General features: G+C 40.4%; 3 protein-coding genes and 1 pseudogene across 5 annotated transcripts in view; 1 reads left to right on the top strand and 3 right to left on the bottom strand.

The window, feature by feature from the left end:
• LOC124304613 (luciferin 4-monooxygenase-like) overlaps positions 1 to 12,643 on the top strand; it is a 49,498-nt gene extending 36,855 nt beyond the window's left edge. Inside the window, exon 8 of the mRNA XM_046763081.1 lies at positions 11,855 to 12,643. Coding sequence (XP_046619037.1) covers positions 11,855 to 11,877 — 23 coding nt within the window. The 3' untranslated portion in view covers positions 11,878 to 12,643. The remainder of the gene's footprint in view (positions 1 to 11,854) is intronic.
• On the bottom strand, positions 139 to 3,437 carry LOC124304610 (venom carboxylesterase-6-like; annotated as a pseudogene).
• Positions 8,495 to 11,799, bottom strand: LOC124304611 (venom carboxylesterase-6-like). 2 transcript variants are annotated; one of them, XM_046763078.1, is made up of 8 exons: positions 11,468 to 11,799; positions 11,101 to 11,395; positions 10,382 to 10,525; positions 10,045 to 10,223; positions 9,737 to 9,905; positions 9,296 to 9,631; positions 9,088 to 9,208; positions 8,495 to 8,904 (listed from the first exon to the last, which is right to left on the bottom strand). In XM_046763078.1, exons 1-8 carry the CDS (start codon positions 11,669 to 11,671, stop codon positions 8,730 to 8,732), a joined length of 1,623 nt encoding a protein of 540 aa, XP_046619034.1. In that variant the 5' UTR covers positions 11,672 to 11,799; the 3' UTR covers positions 8,495 to 8,729. The 2 variants fall into 2 exon arrangements, with proteins under 2 accessions (XP_046619034.1, XP_046619033.1); XM_046763077.1 differs by having other exon boundaries at positions 10,328 to 10,525; positions 11,468 to 11,798.
• Positions 12,644 to 20,246: 7,603 nt separating the features above from the next.
• On the bottom strand, positions 20,247 to 24,485 carry LOC124304607 (venom carboxylesterase-6-like). 2 transcript variants are annotated; one of them, XR_006908229.1, is made up of 9 exons: positions 23,982 to 24,485; positions 22,905 to 23,226; positions 22,630 to 22,827; positions 22,215 to 22,393; positions 21,937 to 22,105; positions 21,738 to 21,859; positions 21,524 to 21,642; positions 20,825 to 20,957; positions 20,611 to 20,748 (listed from the first exon to the last, which is right to left on the bottom strand). XR_006908229.1 is itself a non-coding variant. In XM_046763072.1 (8 exons), the coding sequence occupies exons 1-8, from the start codon at positions 24,222 to 24,224 to the stop codon at positions 20,550 to 20,552; spliced, it is 1,779 nt and encodes a 592-aa protein (XP_046619028.1). In that variant the 5' UTR covers positions 24,225 to 24,483; the 3' UTR covers positions 20,247 to 20,549. The 2 variants fall into 2 exon arrangements, 1 of the variants encoding a protein (XP_046619028.1); XM_046763072.1 differs by having other exon boundaries at positions 20,247 to 20,748; positions 21,524 to 21,859; positions 23,982 to 24,483.
• Between the last annotated feature and the right edge of the window lie 746 nt (positions 24,486 to 25,231).

Raw genomic sequence — 25,231 nt, 5'->3', positions numbered from 1 at the left:
CATATTTTATAAACATCCTCTTCCTTTCATCAAGTGTAATTCCTATTTTTTTACCATAAATTACTGACGCAGTCATGCATACTGAATCAATAAATAAGTTTTCCTGGAACTTGGAAAAGGGTTCGGAATATATTTAAGTGAACATTAAATGGTCTATTTATATTTCAATTCATTATACGAATTTCACACTTCAATTACTTCGTATTCGGGTTCCAGTCACGGTTATCGGGATATTTTCCCGAAAAGGGATAGAGAGCCAAAAATGTTTATCTCCAAAGTTCGCGTTGCCGTCCATACGAATTTCATCCGGCGATGCGATGCGAAGGTAACGCAATTCTTCGTCAAATGGCTCAACCGTGGACCATTCGACGCCCAACTCTGGTGTGCTGAAAAATATCGATTACGTCTTTCGTTATAATTTCAGGATAATCCGTACTTACGCCGAACTGGCGAACGAAACCCAGAGATTCAGCATCACCCTCTGCATCGCACGATCTCGTGGCGTTGTAGTTGGATCGAAAATCACATCCAAGACGTAAGGAAGATCATCCAGGTGGCTAACTCCTTTACAAATGCAAGCAGTATGATTTCACGGTTCAATGGTTTAACGGTGCGTTTGAAAACGTACCAAAGTTTTCTTGGACACCGGTGAATTCTTCGCTCAAACTATGGGCCCCTCTGTACGTGAAGTAATAAAACCTCACAGGGTTTCGATTGGCTCTTGCTTGCAACCTCGCAGCTTCCTCGGCGTCGTAGACAAACAGCCTGTCGCCCATCATGCGTACGATTTGCTTGACAGTGGAATTATCGATTTGTCTTGTTCCCAGGTAATGACCTTTTATCAACCTCGCAACTTTGCGATGATGGATCTGGGGAATCGTGTAGTTGAAGTCCAACAGAAACGGCGCGAGATAATCCCAGTTATCATTCAATTCTCTCAGTAGAGTTTCGTTTGCCATGAATTCTGAAAAAACGTCAACATCTTTTCGTCCCAATCTGATACTTGCAAATTGTACCACTAGTTAGGTATACGAGGTCTCGCGATGTCACCAAATTCGTTGCACGGTGTTCGTACAAAGATAACATCTGGTCATTTTCACGTACGATACGTCGCAGTCTCACAAATGATCCGAAAAAGTCTCACCGCCCGCCGGGAAGAGGCCCTCCTCGCTTACTACCGTTGTAATCCAAGGTAGGTCCTGTACTTTGCCGGAAGCCAATATTTCGGCCGGTGGCTGATCGATGAACGCAAAGTCGCTGCAACCCTTTTCGACAACGGGTCCGAACGGAGCAGCGGGATTCTCCAGCCACGGCTGGAATCGTGACGAGTAATTCGTACATTATCATTCATTTCTTACGAAGTGAGTATTCCATTATTTCAGTTCATCGCGCGAGCTTTTACCATGAAATCGCCAATCGCTCGAGTGATAAGACGCGCGGGTCGAGTTCTCAAACAGTCCACCATATCTTGGACCCCATTGGTCGGACATCCGACGATGTTCGCGAGTTTCTTGGCCTTCTCTAAGGAACCTTCCGTCTGGGCCCAGCAGTTCAGTGCAGTCCCGCTTATTGACATTCCCCCTGAAAATATGATCGTTGCATGAAACATCGAAGCGATTCCTTGAGGACACCTTTCTATGACCGCATACTCTGGAAGAGGCCAACGCTTAGCTTCGATAAGTAGTGATATTGCACGCTTGCACCCCCGGCACTCCGACCGATAATCGTTATTCTGTTTGGATCACCACCGAAGAATACAATATTATTCTTCACCCAGCTCATCGCGATTACTTGATCTTTCAAGCCCATATTTCCTGCAATCGTCTCATCCTCGGTACTCAAAAAACCTGAAAACATTTGGCTGAAGTCAAAGAAAGTCGTCGACATACCTGCACACATACCTCTGTCGATTACACGATCAAACAACTTCTCCGAGATCGATACTCACCCAGTGGTCCCAGTCTGTAATTAATCGCAACGAGTATAACGTCGTAGTCGAGCAAATATTTCGCTCCGTACAGGCTTCCAGTTCCGAATTGAAACGCGCCTCCATGTATGAACAATATAATCGGTAGCGAGTTGGCGGACGATGTAATCCCATCGCTGCGATTCATAATCGGAGCATAAATGTTGAGGTAAAGGCAGTCCTCCGATCCGGTTACCCTGTCCTCGGGATCCGGGGTCGGAGCAGGGGCGAACCCCATGCAGGAAGAACCGAATTCTTTCGCATTCAGGACGCGCATTCACGGTGATATGGGTTTCGGGGCCTGAGAAATCCACCAGCGAATTGTAAATTACAATTTTGTACAAAAGTATGTAGTAAGTTTTATCCTCGTGTCAACTTTTTATTTTCATGATTTATTTCAAATACTGAAAAAAATAAACTGTCGTAAAATCTGGAAGAAGTAGGAAAAGATTCAGAGGCTGCTGACCAATTATTGTAATGTTTTTTATTGATATCTTGATGTGCACACCCTACAGATTTATGTATATATATATTCATCCCCCTGCGCGCTTCGCGCGCCAACCCCCATTTTCGAGTCGAATTAGGATAGGTTAGGTTAGGTTCGGGTATTTCCGGATCGATTCGGGCAAGTTCGGGTAACTTCGGCTAAGTTCGGGTCACGTTAGGTCAAGTTTGGTTAGGTTCGAGTATTTCCGGATAGATTTGGGCCAGTTCAGGTAACTTCGGCTAAGGTCGGGTAGCTTCGGGATTCTTGACACGACAGCGGCTCCGGCGGCGGCGGCGATATTTTCACTATACAGCCAACGTCTTTGTTACCGAAATAGGAGTATCGTATCACTTCAATGTCCCATTTACGTTTTCGGTACTGATTTTCATCAACTATGGTTAATCGGACCTCGATACGAAAAAAATAAACTGATATTTACATCCATAAGTCGGTGAGGAGCACACGTAAAAATGAATGAAAAATATTAACAATGATTGGTAGCGACCTATAAATATTTTCCCACTTCTTCCAGGTTTTACCACAATTTTTTATCAGCATTTGTCTTAAATTTTTCAAGCGGCACTTTGAAATAAAAAAGGAAGTTAGATATTGAACCACCCTAGTGTGCAGCAGTCACTCACTCGGAATCTTGAATCTCCGATCGGCGGTTCAGCGTAGGGTATGCCTTTGTAGGCGGCATAGAGGCGACCCGCGTTCGAGACCTCATATAAACCTTCAATCCCTCCTAGCGGTGTGAAGATCCTAGGATACGATTCTTTCAGTTCGACGGACCGGACGAGAACGGATCCCAGCAATAACGACGTTACAACAATAAATCTCATGATTTTGTCGGATTCAAATTACCGCGAATTAGATTCATGCGAGTCGTAACATCTCTATGAGCGATTGCTAATTCTAAATTAACGGTAACAATTTTGCTTCAACGCTGCGTAACAAGTCTAAAAAGACGCTATCGGCACGAGACCTGCGTTCTATCTGAATACCACCGATATACATTCTATGTAAGTACTATGCCGACCGATATAAATAAAAAAAACGAACAATAACAAAAACACATCTGTATCAACTTCGAATATAAGGTATTTACTGTAATTATTCACACTGTAATATAATTTTTATAGAATAATCGTACGGATGGAATTGGTAGAAATTTTTGCCAACCGGAAACCTCTTCCTTTTGCGTGGAGATTTCTCTATGATAATTAATAGAATGACGGAGAAACCTACGAGGAATGTGGTTGACGGAATAAGACCGCTATAATTTTTTATCAGAACTTTCTAGCCACCGTATCCTTACGTTTCGCGATTTATCTTTCGATTATGAAGCGTTTATCTATCACGTAAGTTCTTTCCGGTCATTTTACACCCGTAACAAAATGTTAACACTCGAGTCAGCTCAATTTTCTGCCACCGTCTATTGCGTAATATTGTTGTTGCCATACGATTTTGCGCTTCGCACTTGTACTGTCGAAAACTATCGCACCTTTAACAAAGTTGTTCCAGGATACCTTTGAAATTGTTTCTGCATTCTGCTGTGTGAAAATATTCATGAATATTGTTATTATTTGATGCGCCAGCTACAACTTGTGACTTACTAGAAGGAAATTTTGAATTCTTCATTCTGTCGAACAAGTCATTCTTATATTCACTTCAGAGTTTGTCGAACAATGTTTTTACACTCGTCGACCCGAGAAATATCACTCAAATGAACTTGAAAATGTTTTTTCAGATCATTCAGGTCTTGATTATATGCTGCATTTGCAAATATACACCCTGAAATAATGCATCAGCAATTTAATTACGTAATAATAAAAATGAAAAAACATACATCTTGAAATATTACAAGAATATGCGGCGATGCATTATTAAAGAATAATTTTTCGATAGCATGTATTCGAAACATGTTGAAACACATTTCCCTCAGCTATTGTGATATATTTTCAGAAATCTATTAAACTTCGTATTTCCTTGTGCTTGTGCTGTTTTAGTAATTCCGGGCGTTCGGAACTCTTCAAATTCGCTTGCAGTTGCAGTTTCAAACGCGGATATAACTTGTAAGAAGACTTTGATATTTGAAAAATATTCCTCTCCAGAATCACCTAGCAATCCCATTTGGAGGTGACTTTGATTTTGTTCGATAGAAGAGTTGTAAAGCCAATGTGACCCAAACTTTGAAACAAGAAGCTCAAATGTCACATGCAGTTGACAATATACTCGTTAAACTTTGTGAACATTTAGTCGACTGAAGAGTTATGGCTTCCGATCAAGCAAGTACAAGCCTTGCTCACCTTTGAGTCTCATAGTTTTTGAAGTTCAAATTTTTCCATCGACCCTGAGCAGGACGTGACATAACGTGTAAGAACTGAACATTTGGCGCGCTAGAATCGTTAAGAATACACCTCAGTAGACGTACCAGATGAATAAACAGAAGACCACCTGTCCACAGAGCAGTTTTTCCAATATTCTCTTTAGAATACCTAATTACAAATTTTGATGCTGTTAACAGGGACTTATTATTCATATATTTTTTTTCACTACGGCATGCATACATATGTAGGAGTTTTATCTATTCACGACTACAGTTGTTGAAAGACACTCCAAGTAACTACAGTGAGAATTCTTCGTCATGATATGCAATTTATAATTAATTTTCATAGTGTCTAAACCAATATTCTAGGGAGTGATAATCTACTCTTCCCATTACTTCCGGTTTGCGTCTGGAGGCATCGAATCTTTATTGATAATAAAGAAATTGCATAATTGGTAAGTATACGAGTGCTGAAATTCTCGATTTCTCATTTCACCACTTCCATCAAATCATCCAGTGATATCATATTTTCTTGAAAATTAATTGATTCCCAGAATCTTTTATCTCCGAAGTTCGCACTACTGTTCATATTGATGTCACTGGGTCCAGCGATTTGAAGGTAAGAGAACTTCGTCTTGCATGGATTCAGCTCGGACCATTCGACACCCACGTCGGGCTTACTGTAAAAATCAACTTGGTAAATCAAAGGGTTTGAGATGGTGGGACTCGCGATGAAATTCGTGTCTATGATGAAGATACATTCACCTATCACTGGCAAATGATACCCAGAGATCAATTAGCTTCTTTTGCATCTTCCGGTCTCGCTCGGTTGTCGTTGGATCGAACCACGATTTCAGAACGTACGCGATATCGTCAAGGTGCGAGGCTCCTGAACAACGTAAGAAATTTTGTTTTCCGTAGAAATAACATTCAATTTCAACGATTACAAATATTACCGTAGTTCTTGTTATTGTCGGTATAGAGTTCGCTGACACTGTGAGCTCCTCTGTACGAAAAGCAATAAACCCAAACGGGGCTCCGAACGGCTCGTGCCTGCAACCTGGCACTTTCCTCAGTCCTGTAGGCATATAGCCGATCAGTTGCCATTTGAGTCAGATTCGCAGCAGTTGTTTTATCGATCCGTTTCGAACCAAAGTAATGTTCTCTTATCAACTTAGTGACTTTGGATATCTGTGTTTTTGGAATGGTCTCATAGTACTGCATCAAGACAGGTGAGATCATTGCCCAGTTTCTGTCCAAGTCAGCAAGCTGAATTCCATTGTTAATGAATTCTAAACAATGGGAAAATAATGGAAATACGATTAATTTTATCACTAAAAATAGTTCGGTTCCTTTTAAAGGTACTCATGTTCTCAACAAATGCATAATGAATTCTCACGAGCCGTTGGCAGGAGACCATCCTCGTTCGTGATACTTGCGATCCATGGTTTATTTTGTACAAGACCGGCGGCCAGTGAGTCGACGGGGGGCCGATCGATGAACTTGAAGTGACTGCTTGATCCTTTCTCAACCACTGCCCCAAACGGAATCTGGGGGCTGGCCAAATACAGCTAACAAAACAATGAGTTTCGCTGAATAATATTTTGGTCCAACAGTTTGACACTCGTTGTACGTATTTGCCGTTTCACGTATGTTAAGCATATATTGTACCCATAACAGATCATTAGATGAAACATTTTTTGTCACTCACAACAAACTTTGTGATGGTCTGCGTGATTTCCTCCGCGGATTGCACTTTCAAACAGTTGACCAAACTACGGGTGTTGTTGGTCGGACACCTGAAAATGGCACCAAGTTTCTGGGCCTTCTGTAGAGGATTTTTGGTCTGGCCCCAAGTATTCAGCGGGGTTCCGCTTATCGACATTCCTCCTACGAATAACAAGAAATGCTCACGAATAAATTCGTCGTGTGCACGGTATGACATGACGATACACTTTGGGACCACTTGGCTATACCCACTTTGGAATAAGTCCGATGTGATGTTCGTCAGGTAGTGATATTGCACGCTGATACCTCCGACGCTTTGCCCTACGATCGTAATCTGTGACGGGTCTCCGCCAAAGTACCGAATATTGTCCTTCACCCAGCGCATCGCGACCACTTGATCCTTCAGACCCATGTTTCCGGGCACGACGTCGTCCTGCGTACTTAAGAAACCTGACACAGAGGAATCGAGAGTTGCGTACATACGAAGAATCTCAGGACCAATTACGGCTTACCCAAAGGTCCGAGCCTGTAGTTAATCGTAACCAGTACTATGTTCCGGTCGAGCAAATAGTCAGGTTGATATTGCGATCCGGCACCAATCCTAAAATCACCTCCGTGAATGAAGAATATAACCGGTAGTAGTGAATCCGACGAATTTATTATCGGGGCAAAAACGTTCAGAAACAGACAATCCTCGGAACCAAATAGTTTGTAGCCTGTACTTCCAGCTTTGGCGTATTGCAGACACTCAGATCCATATTGTTTTGCCTCTGTAACGTCCGGCTTCGGTGAGACAGGCCTGGGAATCTGTGAAATCGCAGTTTGTACTTATGTTGTGAATTTTTAATCTGCGCAATATTGTGACGAACGTGCGGTTCCTCACCTCGAATCTCAAACTTCCGATTGGGGGTTCTGCGTAGCGTATACCTTCGAAGGCTTTGAAACGACGGCCTCCGTACGAGGTTCTGAAGTAACCCAGTATCAGCCCCACGGTCGTATTCGCACTCGGATTCGCCGTCTCTGTGTCGTTTTGCGTAAAACATAGACCGTATCCGATCAAGAACGTTGCGACAATCCAAGACTTCATGGCTTGGCACAAGATATGGATTAGCTAGCTCGAGAAGCACTGGGATAGTGCTGCAAGCTTTTCCAGTTTTTAAGGTTCGTATCTGACTTGAATAGTAGAGAGTTGCTTAATGATTACCATATATTTTGCTCTACCGTTTAGAAATACCTAAACCCCACCAAGTAGGTTACAACCTGTGTTCATCTGTACAAAACTTGTATTCTTAAATACTCAGTAATTTAGCTTTTTAGAGCGCGGTTGATACGAACTGGAAATAATCGATGTGTGCATACTCCAACAGGTGTCTTTTGTCCTAGATAATACTAGACATAGGCATTCGCAACGTGTCTACGAATATATCGACAGCATTTGATGATTAATTCGTGGTGTTAGGGTAAGACCGAAACGCTCATGATTAGGACTCACTTCCAACCATTTTCGAACTAGAGGCTAGGATAGCTAGGATAGTAAAATACACGTACAGGTTGGACTGCTATTGGTGAATAACAATTTATTTTGTACATTTTGTTGAGTAGTTCTTGTGCAGGTAGAAGACTTAGTGCTCTCATAAACAAGCGATGCTTACATTATGTTAAAAATAATTGTCACGTTAGATTCCCTGTTTTAAAAATAACTAGATTAGGATTAAATCCTATAATAATTCAATGCGTGTCAATCAATATTCATTGGGCTATTGTAAAATATTGACTGGAAAATGAAGTCTTCCAGTTTCTTCTCCACAAAATTGCTTCTCTCCGTGCAGATGTAGGCTTTCAGATTCTGACCGTATCTTATATTATCAGCTTGACGTTATTCATTTGAGAGAAGTTCAAAATCTGGTAATCTGTGTAAGGGTATACAACCCATATAAACTAACGTTACGTGTACCAGCAGGAAATAAAAAAGCGTTTGTCTCATGTATTTTTTCATATATTTTCTCAGATCCTTGGCTATTCGAGTACAGTATATCTTAAAAACAATTGCGATCAATTTATGATTACATGCAACTATAATCTGGAGAGTCATCAAATACTTTCTATTATAATTTATGAATCGGCGATAATTTATCCGGATAGGATCTCTGGGCCTTATATTCATTGTATTATGAATAGTATTTGTGATGACAGAGTTCTCGATCATTTCGAATACGCATTCAGTTAACGTATGGCAGGGTGTTCTCTTGAAGATCAATCGTCTCCCAGAACTCCTTATTCCCGAAGTTTGTGCTGCCGTTCATGTAAATTTTATCCGGTCCAGCGATTTGAAGATAGCGATACTCCGTCTGGCATGGATTAAGGTTGGACCACTCGACACTCATATCCGCCGTACTGCAAGTAAATTTAATTTTCTTATCGTTTTTATTGTGGGTGTTTTTTTTCCGATTTTCATCTTATCGCAAAGTATTCTTCTTATGTAATAAATGCACGTATACGTAAGCGTGATGCAAAATTTGAAACGCTGGGATCTCCGGTAGAGATTTAATCGTTACTACGGAAAGATATCTCACTTACCCATTGGTGGCATACGATACCCAGAAATTGGTCATTATCTTCTGCATTTTTAGATCTTGTTGAGATGTTGGTGTAAAGAATAACGGAAATAAATAAGCAAGATCGTCGTATTGGGAAACTCCTAGAACACGTTTAGTTAGGTTTAGAAAGTAACGATGTAATTTCATATCGCCATAATTCTCAAATTTCAAATTTGCTTTCAAATTACCGTAGTTCATGGTGTTGCCGGTCAAGATTTCGGTGATACTGTGAGATCCTTTGTACGTGAACAAGCAAGAACGAACGGGACTTCGAATGGCTCGTGCATGCATCCTTGCCGCCTTCTCGTTACCGATACCATACAACCAATCGGTTATTATTTTTGTGACCTCTCCTGCGCTCAATAAATCGATTGGTCTTTTATTAAAATATTTTTCTTTTATAAGTCGGGTAACTTCGGGTTTCTTGCTCTCTGGCACGGTGTCATTGTAGCCCAGCAAAGAAGGTGCGATTTTCCCAAAGTTCATATCGAATAGGTACAGTTGCAGAGGATTGTTGAGGAGTCCTGAATAAAGGTAGATTCACAACCACGATAATTTTTTTCTAACAACAACGGCTCGTTTTACCTGAAAGGTCACTTAATAACACACGGTAATTGACCGCATCTCACCAGCTGATGTGATTAGGCCATCATCTTCAACACCAACACAATACCACGGTAGGTCCTGTACGAAGCCAAGAGCAAGTGATTCCATGGGTGGTCGATCGATCATTTTGAAATCACCATGCCCCTTCTCAACAACTGGTCCAAAAACGGTTGAATAAACGCCTTGGAATAGCTAGGATCGTAATGGACTTGGATGAACAAATTGTACGACGTGGGAAGGCATTGTTTACGATACCCAGTAAACTTTGCGCTACGTTACTTTGGTATTCTAATCGCGATAATGACCGTAAATAGCATTCTGCGCCACTTACTTCAAAGTCTTTTATAGTAAGCACAATCTTGTCCGCAGGCTGGGCTTTCAAACAATCGACCATGGATCGGATTTTGCTAGTTGGACATCCCACAAGGGCTGCAACTCTCTTTGCTTTTGAAAGAGGTTTTTCGATAAGAGCCTGAGGCTGCAGTACAGTGCCGCTGATTGACATTCCCCCTGAAAATACCGGCATGTAGTATCCGAGACGATAATATGGTCAGGTGATGAGTTGAGTATGGGTACGTTAAGCGAGTGGTCATTGGCAATAAATGGAAACCTACTTTGGAACATGCCCGCAGTGATGTTTGTCAAGTAGAAATACTGTGCGGAAATACCTCCGGCACTATGTCCTACAATCGTAATCCTTAAAGGGTCTCCACCGAAAGAGCCAATGTTCTTCTTGACCCAACGCAGTGCGATAACTTGATCCTTCATTCCCATGTTTCCGGGAACAATGTGGTCTTCCGTGCTTAAGAATCCTTATAAAATATACGCAGATATGAAACATTGTAGGTCGAAAGAGCTTAAAGTTTTATGCGACGTATATTCCCAACCAAAAGTGAGTCTCAGTGAGAATATTGAACACTTCGCGAGAAGATAAAAATGTGAAAGAAAATCAATCATAATCAAGTTGATAAGATAATTCGTTTTGAATAACAATAATAATAATAACAATTCCAAAAAGTTATTGATAAATTGTTTAAACAATAATACGTGTGACAAATCTTTAATGAAATTATTTTTATTTCTCGTAGAATGAACGCATTGATTATTCTGAATACCTATGAATTTTTTTGGAATTTTTCACCGTTTTGAATAATTTCGATTTCCAAAATTTTCTAACGTTCCATTTATGAAAACTTCGTTCCATGCCTCTGAAACTTCTTCAGTGTTATGTATAACCATTTACGAAAACATATAAAAAAATTCAGGACTTTTGATTCATTTTTCAAAAATTCTTACCGGATCCCTAAGTGTTCAATATTCTCACCGAGACTCACTTTTGGTTGGGAATATGCATCCTATAACATCACGCATACAAGTTCCAACGTACCCAGTATTCCTCTTCTGGAGTCTGACGTCACAAGAATTACATCCTGATTGAGTAAGTACTCGGGTCCAAAATCCGAACCCGCGCCTGTCATAAATGAATCTCCGTTGATAAAAAATATAACCGGCGAACCATGTGGAGAAGATGTAGATCGTGTGTAAACGTTCAAGTAGAGACAGTTTTCGGAACCCCTAATTTTCTGAACAGTACTTTTCATCTCCCTGCCGTACTGAAGGCACATTGGTCCGGGTTCTTTCGCCATCATAACACCCGTCCATGACGAGATCGGCTTTGCAATCTGTAAAACCAAACATCACAGCGTAATGTTATAACTTTTATATAAAAAGTTTGATTCTTATTAAACCACTACCTCGAATCTTAAATTTCCAATTGGTGGTACCGCGTACGGAATCCCTTCGTAAGCCTCAATTCGGTGACCTTCGCTTGACATTTGATAGTGACCTTCGATCGGGCCTAGAGACGTAACAACTTTTGGTGCTGATTCATTTGTATTTTCACTTGGATTACAGTTACAGAATCGAAAAATCAACAGGACTAAAAACAATGACTTCATCGTCAAAACCCGAATCGTTCCGCGAAAAGTAATTGTGCAATGGCACGGAGTCGGGTTTACACTCCTAAAAACTGTGTCTTGTTTATATACTCGAGCGAAGCACAGTTGTGAGTCTAAAAGTGTGCGAGTGGGTCAAAATTATTTGCGTTAGTATAATAATTCAGCCGTTTAAAAATGTTTCAGGTGGAATTCGAATGGCGGGGTGACCAAATACTCTAATTCGTGAGGCTGGGAAATAATGTTACACGCTTTTCCTGACAATGACAATCACCGATCATCCTACAGCATGGTTCAGCACAATGAAATTACAAGATCGAATTGAAAGATAAAATTGTGGATAGAGAAAGAGACGCCCAGAGAATGATTTTAAGAAACGAATGAATGTATGCGTTTGGTATAATTCATGTATTGGTTCATTCCATCGGAAATTGGTCGATTTCAAATAATGCTAGGATAAATTGTTTAATATACTATATCAGCATGATTTTACCAGAGAATCGATTGCGCGCGGTTTCGTCCCGATGCTAACTACGGATCAGAAGTTACGGCCGAAATACGTAAAATTTGCACGGGATTTTTCAAGATGTAAAGTCGAAAAATGACAAATTCATAGCTACAGAGATTCAGTCTCAGTTCAGTGTCAATGTATTCAACATTCCTTAATTCTAGTACAAGTCTTCGGGTCTGAGTGTGTAGTAATTTAACAAGTTGTAAGACGAAAGGTGTTGCAAAAGTGTGATTGAATATTATATGAGGAAACTGATTGTTATATAATATGATATAAGAGATGCAATATACACTATTTGAAGGAAGATGTAAAAAATGTCAGATGAGATAGCTACTATCTGAATTTGCTATAAGTGTAGTTTAAGTTCCGGCCTGGAAACAGATGCTACGCACCTCTGCAAGATACAATATATTACATACGATGCTGTATTGTAACTGTTTTATGTAAGCTGGATTGAAATAAATGTGGAGTTGAATTTCAGGATATTATATTCGTTATATTCTGAGCTGCTGGACGTACGATGCTCTGAATACTTTTTTGCGCCGATTAGGGTTCAATTTACAGTCTACTCGGGGCCGTTTGTATTTATTCAGCTGTGATCGAAATGTCAGGCGGTAGTGTGGAATTTCCCCGTATTATCGCAGCCTTAGGTCGTACGACGGTTTCACCACTTTTGTTTATGCACTCAACGTTGTCTGATTCGTTTCTCAGATAGAAACTCGTGAATTCCGAATATCAAAAAATAAGGAAAGCCTTTGGATTTTGAGTCAGGTTTCTGACAATTTTCAATAATGCTGGGAACAATTCTCTGGTGCACTCTTCCGACGTAATTCTGCGAGGGAAATCGATTGTGCGCAGTCCCAATACGCTGCGAGCAACGGATCAAAAGTTACAGCCAAAAAACCAGAACCTGTATTTTTCACATTTTTCAGCTGGAGATCTTTTCGTCGTCATTCCTCTGCTGTTGGTCCCACGCTCTTTTCGCTGCGTTTTTTAAGTTCCTGGGAGTCCCATTAGTCAGGTGATAGTCTTACTAATCGGATCCGAAACCTCGAATTTTTCGATCGAAAAATGAAGAAGGAGTGAGGCTAACCCCTTTGCATTTTTTGCGAAAATTTTCGCGATTTTAAAAAGTGCTGGAATAAATTAGTTGTGGCACTATTCGGACGTAATTTTGCGAGAAAAATCGATTGGGCGCAGTCCCAATACGCTGCGATCAACGCATCAAAAGTTACAGCCGAAAAACGTGAACCTGTGTTTTCGACATTTTTCAGCAGGTGCATTTTTGCTCGCCGTTTCTCTCCTGTTGGTCCCACGCTCTTTCCGCTGCGTTTACTGAGTTCCTGAGGATCCAATTGGTCGAAAAAGGGTCATACAAATCGATTCTAAGACGAAAAATTTTTCGGTCAAAAAAAAAGGAAGGTTAAACCCTTTGTATTTTAGGCGAAAATTTTGGCGACTTTGAAAAGTGCTGGAATAAATTCTTTCTGGCACTATTCGGACGTAATTTTGCGAGAGAAATCGATTGGGCGCAGTTCCAATACGCTGCGATCAACGCATCAAAAGTTACAGTCGAAAAACGTGAACCTGTGTTTTCGTCATTTTTCAGCAGGTGCATTTTTGCTCGCCGTTTCTCTCCTGTTGGTCCCACGCTCTTTCCGCTGCGTTTACTGAGTTCCTGAGGATCCAATTGGTCGGAAAAGGGTCATACAAATCGATTCTAAGACGAAAAATTTTTCGGTCAAAAAAAAAGGAAGGTCAACCCCTTTGTATTTTAGGCGAAAATTTTGGCGATTTTGAAAAGTGCTGGAATAAATTCTTTCTGGCACTATTCGGACGTAATTTTGCGAGAGAAATCGATTGGGCGCAGTTCCAATACGCTGCGATCAATGCATCAAAAGTTACAGTCGAAAAACGTGAACCTGTGTTTTCGACATTTTTCAGCAGGTGCATTTTTGCTCGCCGCTTCTCTCCTGTTGGTCCTACGCTCATTTCGCTGCGTTTTCTGAGTTCCTGAGGGTCCAATTGGTCGAAAAAGGGTCATACAAATCGATTCTAAGACGAAAAATTTTTCGGTCAAAAAAAAAGGAAGGTTAACCCCTTTGTATTTTAGGCGAAAATTTTGGCGATTTTGAAAAGTGCTGGAATAAATTCTTTCTGGCACTATTCGGACGTAATTTTGCGAGAGAAATCGATTGGGCGCAATTCCAATACGCTGCGATCAACGGATCAAAAGTTACTACCAAAAAACGAGAAGCTGTGATTTCGACATTTTTCAGCAGGTGCTTTTTCCTTCGTAATTTCTCTCCTGTTGGTCCCACGCTCTTTCCGCTGCGTTTACTGAGTTCCTGAGGGTCCAATTGGTCGGAAAAGGGTCATACAAATCGATTCTAAGACGAAAAATTTTTCGGTCAAAAAAAAAGGAAGGTTAACCCCTTTGTATTTTAGGCGAAAATTTTGGCGATTTTGAAAAGTGCTGGAATAAATTCTTTCAGGCACTATTCGGACGTAATTTTGCGAGAGAAATCGATTGGGCGCAGTTCCAATACGCTGCGATCAACGCATCAAAAGTTACAGTCGAAAAACGTGAACCTGTGTTCTCGACATTTTTCAGCAGGTGCATTTTTGCTCGCCGTTACTCTCCTGTTGGTCCTACGCTCATTTCGCTGCGTTTTCTGAGTTCCTGAGGGTCCAATTGGTCGGAAAAGGGTCATACAAATCGATTCTAAGACGAAAAATTTTTCGGTCAAAAAAAAAGGAAGGTTAACCCCTTTGTATTTTAGGCGAAAATTTTGGCGATTTTGAAAAGTGCTGGAATAAATTCTTTCTGGCACTATTCGGACGTAATTTTGCGAGAGAAATCGATTGGGCGCAGTTCCAATACGCTGCGATTCACGGATCAAAAGTTACTGCCAAAAAACGAGAACCTGTGATTTCGACATTTTTCAGCAGGTGCTTTTTCCTTCGTAATTTCTCTCCTGTTGGTCCCACGCTCTTTCCGCTGCGTTTACTGAGTTCCTGAGAGTCCAATTGGTCGGAAAAGGGTTATACAAATCGATTCTGAGACGAAAAATTTTTCGGTCAAAAAAAAAGGAAGGTTAACCCCTTTGTATTTGAGGCGAAAATTTTGGCGATTTTGAAAAGTGCTGGAATAAATTCTTTCTGGCACTATGCGGACGTAATTTTGCGAGAGAAATCGATTGGGCGCAGTTCCAATACGCTGCGATCAACGGATCAAAAGTTACTGCCAAAAAACGAGAACCTGTGATTTCGACATTTTTCAGCAGGTGCTTTTTCCTTCGTAATTTCTCTCCTGTTGGTCCCACGCTCTTTCCGCTGCGTTTTCTGAGTACCTGAGGGTCCAATTGGTCGGTAAAGGGTCATACAAATCGATTCTAAGACGAAAAATTTTTCGGTCAAAAAAAAAGGAAGGTTAACCCCTTTGTATTTTAGGCGAAAATTTTGGCGATTTTGAAAAGTGCTGGAATAAATTCTTTCTGGCACTATTCGGACGTAATTTTGCGAGAGAAATCGATCGGGCGCAGTTCCAATACGCTGCGATCAACGCATCAAAAGTTACAGTCGAAAAACGTGAACCTGTGTTTTCGACATTTTTCAGCAGGTGCATTTTTGCTCGCCGTTTCTCTCCTGTTGGTCCTACGCTCATTTCGCTGCGTTTTCTGAGTTCCTGAGGGTCCAATTGGTCGGAAAAGGGTCATACAAATCGATTCTAAGACGAAAAATTTTTCGGTCAAAAAAAAAGGAAGGTTAACCCCTTTGTATTTTAGGCGAAAATTTTGGCGATTTTGAAAAGTGCTGGAATAAATTCTTTCTGGCACTATGCGGACGTAATTTTGCGAGAGAAATCGATTGGGCGCAGTTCCAATACGCTGCGATCAACGGATCAAAAGTTACTGCCAAAAAACGAGAACCTGTGATTTCGACATTTTTCAGCAGGTGCTTTTTCCTCCGTAATTTCTCTCCTGTTGGTCCCACGCTCTTTCCGCTGCGTTTACTGAGTTCCTGAGGATCCAATTGGTCGGAAAAGGGTCATACAAATCGATTCTAAGACGAAAAATTTTTCGGTCAAAAAAAAAGGCAGGTTAACCCCTTCGTATTTTAGGCGAAAATTTTGGCGATTTTGAAAAGTGCTGGAATAAATTCTTTCTGGCACTATGCGGACGTAATTTTGCGAGAGAAATCGATTGGGCGCAGTTCCAATACGCTGCGATCAACGGATCAAAAGTTACTGCCAAAAAACGAGAACCTGTGATTTCGACATTTTTCAGCAGGTGCTTTTTCCTCCGTAATTTCTCTCCTGTTGGTCCCACGCTCTTTCCGCTGCGTTTACTGAGTTCCTGAGGATCCAATTGGTCGGAAAAGGGTCATACAAATCGATTCTAAGACGAAAAATTTTTCGGTCAAAAAAAAAGGAAGGTTAACCCCTTTGTATTTTAGGCGAAAATTTTGGCGATTTTGAAAAGTGCTGGAATAAATTCTTTCAGGCACTATTCGGACGTAATTTTGCGAGAGAAATCGATTGGGCGCAGTTCCAATACGCTGCGATCAACGGATCAAAAGTTACTGCCAAAAAACGAGAACCTGTGATTTCGACATTTTTCAGCAGGTGCTTTTTCCTTCGTCATTTCTCTCCTGTTGGTCCCACGCTCTTTCCGCTGCGTTTACTGAGTTCCTGAGGATCCAATTGGTCGGAAAAGGGTCATACAAATCGATTCTAAGACGAAAAATTTTTCGGTCAAAAAAAAAGGCAGGTTAACCCCTTCGTATTTTAGGCGAAAATTTTGGCGATTTTGAAAAGTGCTGGAATAAATTCTTTCTGGCACTATGCGGACGTAATTTTGCGAGAGAAATCGATTGGGCGCAGTTCCAATACGCTGCGATCAACGGATCAAAAGTTACTGCCAAAAAACGAGAACCTGTGATTTCGACATTTTTCAGCAGGTGCTTTTTCCTTCGTCATTTCTCTCCTGTTGGTCCCACGCTCTTTCCGCTGCGTTTTCTGAGTTCCTGAGGGTCCAATTGGTCGGAAAAGGGTCATACAAATCGATTCTAAGACGAAAAATTTTTCGGTCAAAAAAAAAGGAAGGTTAACCCCTTTGTATTTTAGGCGAAAATTTTGGCGATTTTGAAAAGTGCTGGAATAAATTCTTTCAGGCACTATTCGGACGTAATTTTGCGAGAGAAATCGATTGGGCGCAGTTCCAATACGCTGCGATCAACGGATCAAAAGTTACTGCCAAAAAACGAGAACCTGTGATTTCGACATTTTTCAGCAGGTGCTTTTTCCTTCGTCATTTCTCTCCTGTTGGTCCCACGCTCTTTCCGCTGCGTTTACTGAGTTCCTGAGGATCCAATTGGTCGGAAAAGGGTCATACAAATCGATTCTAAGACGAAAAATTTTTCGGTCAAAAAAAAAGGCAGGTTAACCCCTTCGTATTTTAGGCGAAAATTTTGGCGATTTTGAAAAGTGCTGGAATAAATTCTTTTAGGCACTATTCGGACGTAATTTTGCGAGAGGAATCGATTGGGCGCAGTTCCAATACGCTGCGATCAACGCATCAAAAGTTACAGTCGAAAAACGTGAACCTGTGTTTTCGACATTTTTCAGCAGGTGCATTTTTGCTCGCCGTTTCTCTCCTGTTGGTCCTTCGCTCATTTCGCTGCGTTTTCTGAGTTCCTGAGGGTCCAATTGGTCGGAAAAGGGTCATACAAATCGATTCTAAGACGAAAAATTTTTCGGTCAAAACAAAAGGAAGGTTAACCCCTTTGTATTTTAGGCGAAAATTTTGGCGATTTTGAAAGGTGCTGGAATAAATTCTTTCTGGCACTATTCGGACGTAATTTTGCGAGAGAAATCGATTGGGCGCAGTTCCAATACGCTGCGATCAACGGATCAAAAGTTACTGCCAAAAAACGAGAACCTGTGATTTCGACATTTTTCAGCAGGTGCTTTTTCCTTCGTAATTTCTCTCCTGTTGGTCCCACGCCCTTTTCGCTGCGTTTTTTGAGTTTCCGGGGGTCGAATTAGTCAGCAAAGAATCACATTTATCGCTCGACAATTCAACTTCTACGGCAGAACACAATATTCTCGCCCTGGGTTTTTTAAATGAGGGGGAAGAAAAATCATAACTTCATAGACACAAAGTTTCAGTTTATTCAAGTTGTTATTTCAGTACAAGTGTTTGTGTATCAGTGTATAGTACATCAGTAACAAGTCAAATTGTTTCGAATTAAAACATGCATATTCACACTTAAAATAGGTAGACTCTTACACACGAAATCCGTCGATGATATGAGGAAAACGAACATTACGTCATGTGAAAAATGTGGTATAGGATAGTTTGGATTGTAGTTCGTAAGTGTAGATTTAGTTCCGATCAGCGTACAGATGGAACGCACTTTCTCAGGATACGACTCGCATAATATTGGGTTGTTCCTTTTTGATGCAGCACAAATTATAATAAAGAAAAGAATAAAAATTTTCTTCCATTTTATGCGTCTTTCCTGGATTGTCCGCCTCATTCACAGATCTAGAAATGTCATTCAAATCTAATCCAACGCAAAAAGTTCCCATTGTCAAAACTTGCAAAAAAGAAAGCTCATGGATGTTTTTGGTCGCCATTCCGACGATTTCGAAAAGATACAACTGACAAAATGAAAACTGACTCTGTTTTTCTCATACTTTCTCAGCCATTAATCCCCTGACGTTTTTCTCTTCTTCGCATTCCTTGATTTCTAACTCGTCTGGAAAATCTTGTATAAAGCGATTTTGAGACAAAAATTTGGTACCGATTTCAAGAAACGCTACAATTATTAAATTCACATGCTACATTAACGTCATCGTAGAACAAGATCGTGCGCAGTCCGTCATTACAGGTGTAAAATTAGTATTTGAAATCTCAGGATCACCATACTTAGCGCTCTCATTCATACTCATTCATAATGTTAATTCTGCTATTTGGAAACATCGAAATTCCTGCTCGCTTGTACTCAATCTGTGGAATCAAAAGTGAAGCAAAATATTTTTAACTGGATTCTCCAACGAATCAAGAATTCTTACAACAGGTAGATAAAAATTGAAATATAATTACTTGCTCGCCGCTAACGTGTCCGCTCACCGGATCACATCTTCTAGTAGCCAATTATTGAGAATCGTTGAACACTCACCAGGCGCTAAAAGAACACCGTTACTTTGAAGGATGATAGTAAATACCCATGAAAACGCTATCAATTAAGGCTTAAATAACATTTTAAGCGTGCACAATTACTATGCCCATTACATGTGACTCACGTTAAATTTTTTAATTTTTCACAGTTAGCGTGATTCCATCTGAAGGTTGCGAGTCCAATTGACCCTATTCCTTGTGTTTTTTGTTGGACTTCCAACAAAGTCTGCATCTTTCTTTGCCTTCCGAAGAGAACCTTGGACCAGAGATGGTGAATTTAATGCGACTCCGCTCATAGATACTTCTTCTGTATACCGTTCAGAATTATGTTCAGTAACTGGGAGAACTATAATTTGTTAATACACAGCTAAGAGCTTCATATCGATGACCTAAGTTAACGATATACTTTATCTCCAAAAGCGAGTTGCGATTTATCATAAAATACGAAAACAATTAGCAACTGTTTATCTGGATTCTGAAAATGTTTAACTACCTTAAACAGTACCGTAAAACCTTTCACAAGGTTCATTCTTTCAACTGGATAACCAGTGACGAATGGCAGCTTAATCATGTTGTTTATCCGAGCTCGTTTATTCAAGATGGTGTTGTTAATTTTTTTTTTGGTATACCGTCTTTTCACCTGTTATGGGCTCATTCCTCTGATAACCTTCACTGTCAGGAGAGAATTTGGCACTTGTGTTTAACCAGCTTTGCAAGACTCGGCTTTTACTTGTACCAGTTGAAGCATCGGTTTCATTTTTCGCACCATTTACTAATCCAGTTCGATATTTACCTTTTACAGACATTCGTTACAAATTAAATCAGTTATCATTATCTCGCAACAAAGCGATAAAACAACGAGTTCCGTACGTACGAAAAAATCTGGGCTCGTAAGCAAGGATTATCTACTAAATACATCATCAACACGTCTAATTGTCCAATATTACGATGATACGCCGACGCAGATCGTAATCACTCTTAACGTGTAACGTTTAATTTAAACATCTTATAATCATACGTTGTTACATTAATTTTTTATTGCAAAAAGAATATCGTATCAAACTTGTATACAAATGCGGTGTGCCAATAGATATGACCTACATAGTTGTTCTGCGAGTACTATTAAACATAATTCCCAGATCAAATTATACATGCAGTCGAGCGGAAACCGAGAAACGTTGTATCACAACTCAGAGTTCTTGCCCTTGACATGGTTCTTCGTTTCTATATTTTCGCTTAAATTAAGACCCTGCCAAAACTTCTCCTCTCCAAAGGCAGGACCATCCTTTATACTGATTTCTTTCGGCCCTCCGATTTCTAGGTGGAAAAATCTGTCCGAAGATTTGCTCACCTCAGGCCATTCAATACCGATATTTGGAAAGCTGGAAAAGGAGTAAACATTTTGAACATTTAATAGTAATCATCGCTCCGTGGTAGAATTCCCGGAGTAGGACTCACCCTTTTGTGGCATACGACACCCAGAGATTAATCAAAAGATTTCGTATGTTCCGGTCTTCCGGTGTTGTCGATGAATTAAACAATCCCGATGCGGCATCGAACACGTACGCAACGTCATCCGAGTGACTGACACCTGAGAAAAGAAGGCGAATGCATATGGGCCAAGAATTATCAACAAATTATGAACGGGACGTCAAAAAGTCAATTTACCTGGATTTTTTACCCCTTGTAGTGAGTACTACGATTAAAAAGTTAACCAAGTTTGAACCTTATCGGAATTACCGTTTGCAAGGATTGCCACATCGAAGTTTATCATTTCGACCTAATTGAGGTTTGAAACCAAGTCGTTTTCGTATTATTACCGCCATAAAAAAAAAAATTTTAATTAAACAATATTTCACTTAAGTTATCTATTTTTTCATAATTTGCCCATGCCGATAACGATATGAAAACAATTCGCGTTTAAGCCTCAATTACGTGGAAATGATAAACTTCGATGTGGCATTCCTCGCGAACGGTAAATCGGTGAAGGTTCAAACTTGGTTAACTTTTCAATCTTAGTAGACGCGACAAGAGACAAAAATTACAGACAAATCTCAGATTTTTGACGTTCCGTTCATTTGTTGATAATTGATGGACTGACCTATATAAAGTTCCTACTAAGGTACCTCTTTTCGAACAAATTCAATCAAAACTTACCGAAATTTTGTGTATTGCTGGTCATTAATTCGCTCAGACTGTGGACCCCCCTGTATGTGAAATAATAAAATCTCACGGGAGTTTGATTGCCCCGAGCTTGAAGTCTCGCTGCCCTGATACTATCGGCAACAAACAAACGATCAGTAAGTAATTGCACGATTTCCGTGATGGTGGATACCTCAATTGGTTTTGTTCCCAAGTAGTATTGCTTTACCAATTTAGAAATATTGGCGTGTTGAGCCTTCGGGGCGGTGTAATTGAAATCAAGTAGATGAGGTGCGATCGATTCCCAGTTTTCATTCAAGTCTGCAAGAAGCTCCTCGCTGGTCACAAAATCTGTGCAAAATATGTATATTTAAAAAAATATGCTCATGGTATACACAACTCCTTTCAATTATTTATGGCTCATGTACCAGCAGCTGGGTAGAGGCCTTCCTCGCTTGTAACACCCGTGATCCATGCAACGTCCTGCACTTCACCAGATTTTATTATATCAATGGGAGATCGATCGATAAACGTAAAATCACTGCCACCTTTCTCGACTACTGGTCCAAAGGGACTGAAAGGGTTGAATAGCCACGGCTGGTGAAACGATAACATCGTATTAGTTCAAACAGTCGATTACTCCGACAGTGTTTCAAATTTTCTTTTTTTTGTTCAACGATCATAGCAGAGTGTCGTTACCACTTACCATAAACTCCCCAACGGCTTGCACGATCTGATATCCAGGACGAATTTTCAGACATTCCACCATGTCTTGGACATCTCTTGACGGACACCCTACAATGGATGCCAGTTTTTTCGCCTTCATAAGGGATCCTTCTGTCTGCGCCCAGCAATTCAACGCTGTGCCACTCAGCGAAATTCCGGCTTTAAACGTCGGTATGCGTATGTTTAGTACATTGACATCTACATTCGGCTGGTTCATTTTTTAACTTTGTTTTCTTTTTAAGGTACGAAACGAAAAATTTGCGACAATTTTTTTCAGTACATGTCACGAATTTAGTCGCTCATTAAAAAAAAAACGGAAAAAAAATGTTAGAAAATGAACCGCTCTAGTCTACGCATATCTTCATCTTCAATCCTAAACTTTGACTCTGTCTCACCATTAAACAATCCTGAGGTGAGATTCGTTAAGTAGTGATAATGCACGCTAGCCCCGCCAGAGCTATGTCCTGCAATGGTAATCTTTTCCGGATCCCCACCGAATGACTGAATGTTGTCCGCAATCCAATGCAAAGCAATTACTTGATCCTTGAGACCCATATTCCCGGGGACTGTCGCATCCTCCGTACTAAGAAAACCTGACGCATGTGATGTAAGAATTAGCGATGTGCCAGTATCGTAATAAAGAATACTTAGTAAGCTACAATCAGCTCACCTAGTGGTCCAAGCCTGTAATTAAACGTAACCAGAATAATGTCTTTGTTGAGCAAGTAAGTTGGCTTGAAATTCAATGCGGACCCGAATTGAAACGAGCCTCCGTGAATGTAGACAATAACCGGTAGTAACTCGGCTGGATCCATAGTTGCCTTGAAGTGGCGTTCGCACCGACCCGCCGCGTAAATATTCATGTAAAGACAATCCTCGGAGCCTTCGACCTGGTTGGCAGGATCCACAGGGAAGTGAGTATACTGCAAACATGGCAGCCCGAACCGTTTCGCCTTCAAAACGCCAGACCATGGCGAGAGACGCCTGGCGACCTGCGAAATTCGTATCACTAATTTGGTCCGATGATATAACTAGGTAGCACACTTATCCAGAGGCAACTACTGTCGTTCGACTGCAAAAAGTCGACGGTTCGTCCCATTAAAAAAATGTCGACGTATTTTTGGCAAAAAATAGACCAAAGGTCGGCTATTTTTGATTGATCATAAATCATGAAAAATCTGAACTTAAAGTTGACATGCTTATGTCAATATTTATGGAACGTGAGTGATACTTGATGTTTACGAATGTCCTCTGAAATGCCAAGTATTAGAAAATTCAACTAGACAACCCGTTTTCACCTTGTGTTTACTACTGAATGTCAAGTCAAAAGTTGTTGACGTATTTCATATAGATAATTGTTTACGTGGAGCGTATTCATACGTCGAACGAACGTCAATGTCTGGTGGCAGTTAGACTGACAAATCGTTACCACATACTTGACACCAGCCGACTATTAGTCCACGTAATTAGTCTACTAGCAAATTACTGCCTTTTTTTCTTCATTGCTCACACTCAACTAACTACCTAATAACAGTTGACGTCAGGTGTTGAATTTATCATGGCATTTCAAAGGAGATTCGCACAATCTAAGTCAGTGTACAGCCAACTATAGGCTCGTAATATACTTGCTATTAACAATTGACTTGAAATAGTTTATTGAAAATTTCTGTCGATATTAAGTCAACTAACAGCCAGCAGTGTGCTACCTGGGTTGGACACGTCGAAGTTGACTCTACTCGACACTTACCCGAAATCGCAACTCGCCGATCGGTGGTTTGGCGTAAGGTATACCTTCGTAGGCTTCTATACGCTTATTGTTGCTCGATACTTTGAAATAGCCTTCTATCGATCCAAGTGGTGTAACAACCCTTGGGTATCGTTCCTCGATTTTGACGGTGAGACTCGAATGACAGTCGAAGAAAACCATGAGGTAAATTGCAGATATCAAAAAGAGCTTCATCGTGGTCTTGCAGGGTGTCGTCTTCTTCATTGTGACGCTCTACGCACAATTATCGACTGATATGTTTAACCGCGATCGCGTCTGCCTGTGCTCAGTTTTTTTTTTTAATTCGGCAAGAAATGGTATAACAACATGTTATTAGTATTATCTAACACTGATCAAAGATAACTTGGTTCCATGTGGTCAGAGAGTGTATAATTTACTCGTCATCTCCGTATAATATTCTACTGAATGGAAGTAAGCAAGACACCCAAGGGTCTGACAATGTCATCGCCTATTTGCGAGAAATCGTAGAGTACACTTAGAAGATTCTCGGGTTCACAGCTTAATGTTAAGTAATTTGACGTAAATAAAAATATGTAAAAATTATTATAATTATACATCCAGTTATCAATTTCTTCTTTCGTACTATCATTTATACCCGTGATCTTGTTAAGTCTTACATTGTATATTAAGTACGCTATGTTCACGTGCACTTAGTTACGTGCTTATCATATACTAATTTTTGTAACTTGTACTATTTGCCAATACGTAAACTGCTCGTATCTTTAAGTGCACCGAGTCATGTTTTATGAGCCGGTGATAATCGGTAATGCTCGATCACGTAAACGGTGACGGATTTGAATTAATGGAAGTCAAGTAACACGGCTAGGACTGTAATTGAAAAGTATCGAATATTGTGCAGGCAAACATAATAGTAGTTACCATTGGAAAAACGGCGAATAATATATGATATTGTAACGAACTCGGCGTTATACAATGAAATAAACAGGTTCGTGAGCTTATATGCAGCGAATTATCATGCAGCGAAAATAAAAGATTAGAATAATGCTTGTTATTAGAAATGCGTGTTATCAGTTTAACAACCGAAACAACACTGTTTTTACAATAACATTGGTTTACGCAGTAACCTAATTCATTTTGCAACGTATGAAAGCTTTTATACGTCTTTTACCTACGACGACTATGCTTAGATCAGAAAGGGTGGCAAAACCGGTGATTTCACCCCTTATAAAAACGCATACATTAACTATAAG

The sequence above is a fragment of the Neodiprion virginianus genome, chromosome 5, assembly GCF_021901495.1.
Source record: "Neodiprion virginianus isolate iyNeoVirg1 chromosome 5, iyNeoVirg1.1, whole genome shotgun sequence".
Lineage (NCBI taxonomy): Eukaryota > Metazoa > Arthropoda > Insecta > Hymenoptera > Diprionidae > Neodiprion > Neodiprion virginianus.
Note: the sequence above shows the minus strand (reverse complement) of the source record. Positions and strands in the feature narration are given on the sequence as shown.

What these genes read in the sequence shown, in the direction of transcription:
- LOC124304611 (XM_046763077.1), bottom strand. Translation starts at nt 11,671, where the DNA reads ATGAAGTCATTGTTTTTAGTCCTGTTGATTTTTCGATTCTGTAACTGT. An exon ending in TTACTATAAAAGACTTTGAA is followed by an intron (nt 9,906 to 10,044) that starts GTAAGTGGCGCA and finishes TTACGATCCTAG; the next exon opens with CTATTCCAAGGCGTTTATTC. An exon ending in TGGCCTAATCACATCAGCTG is followed by an intron (nt 9,632 to 9,736) that starts GTGAGATGCGGT and finishes ACCTTTATTCAG; the next exon opens with GACTCCTCAACAATCCTCTG.
- LOC124304607 (XM_046763072.1), bottom strand. Translation starts at nt 24,224, where the DNA reads ATGAAGAAGACGACACCCTGCAAGACCACGATGAAGCTCTTTTTGATA. An exon ending in CACCTCAGGATTGTTTAATG is followed by an intron (nt 22,394 to 22,629) that starts GTGAGACAGAGT and finishes CGACGTTTAAAG; the next exon opens with CCGGAATTTCGCTGAGTGGC. An exon ending in CAGCAATACACAAAATTTCG is followed by an intron (nt 20,958 to 21,523) that starts GTAAGTTTTGAT and finishes TTCTTTTCTCAG; the next exon opens with GTGTCAGTCACTCGGATGAC.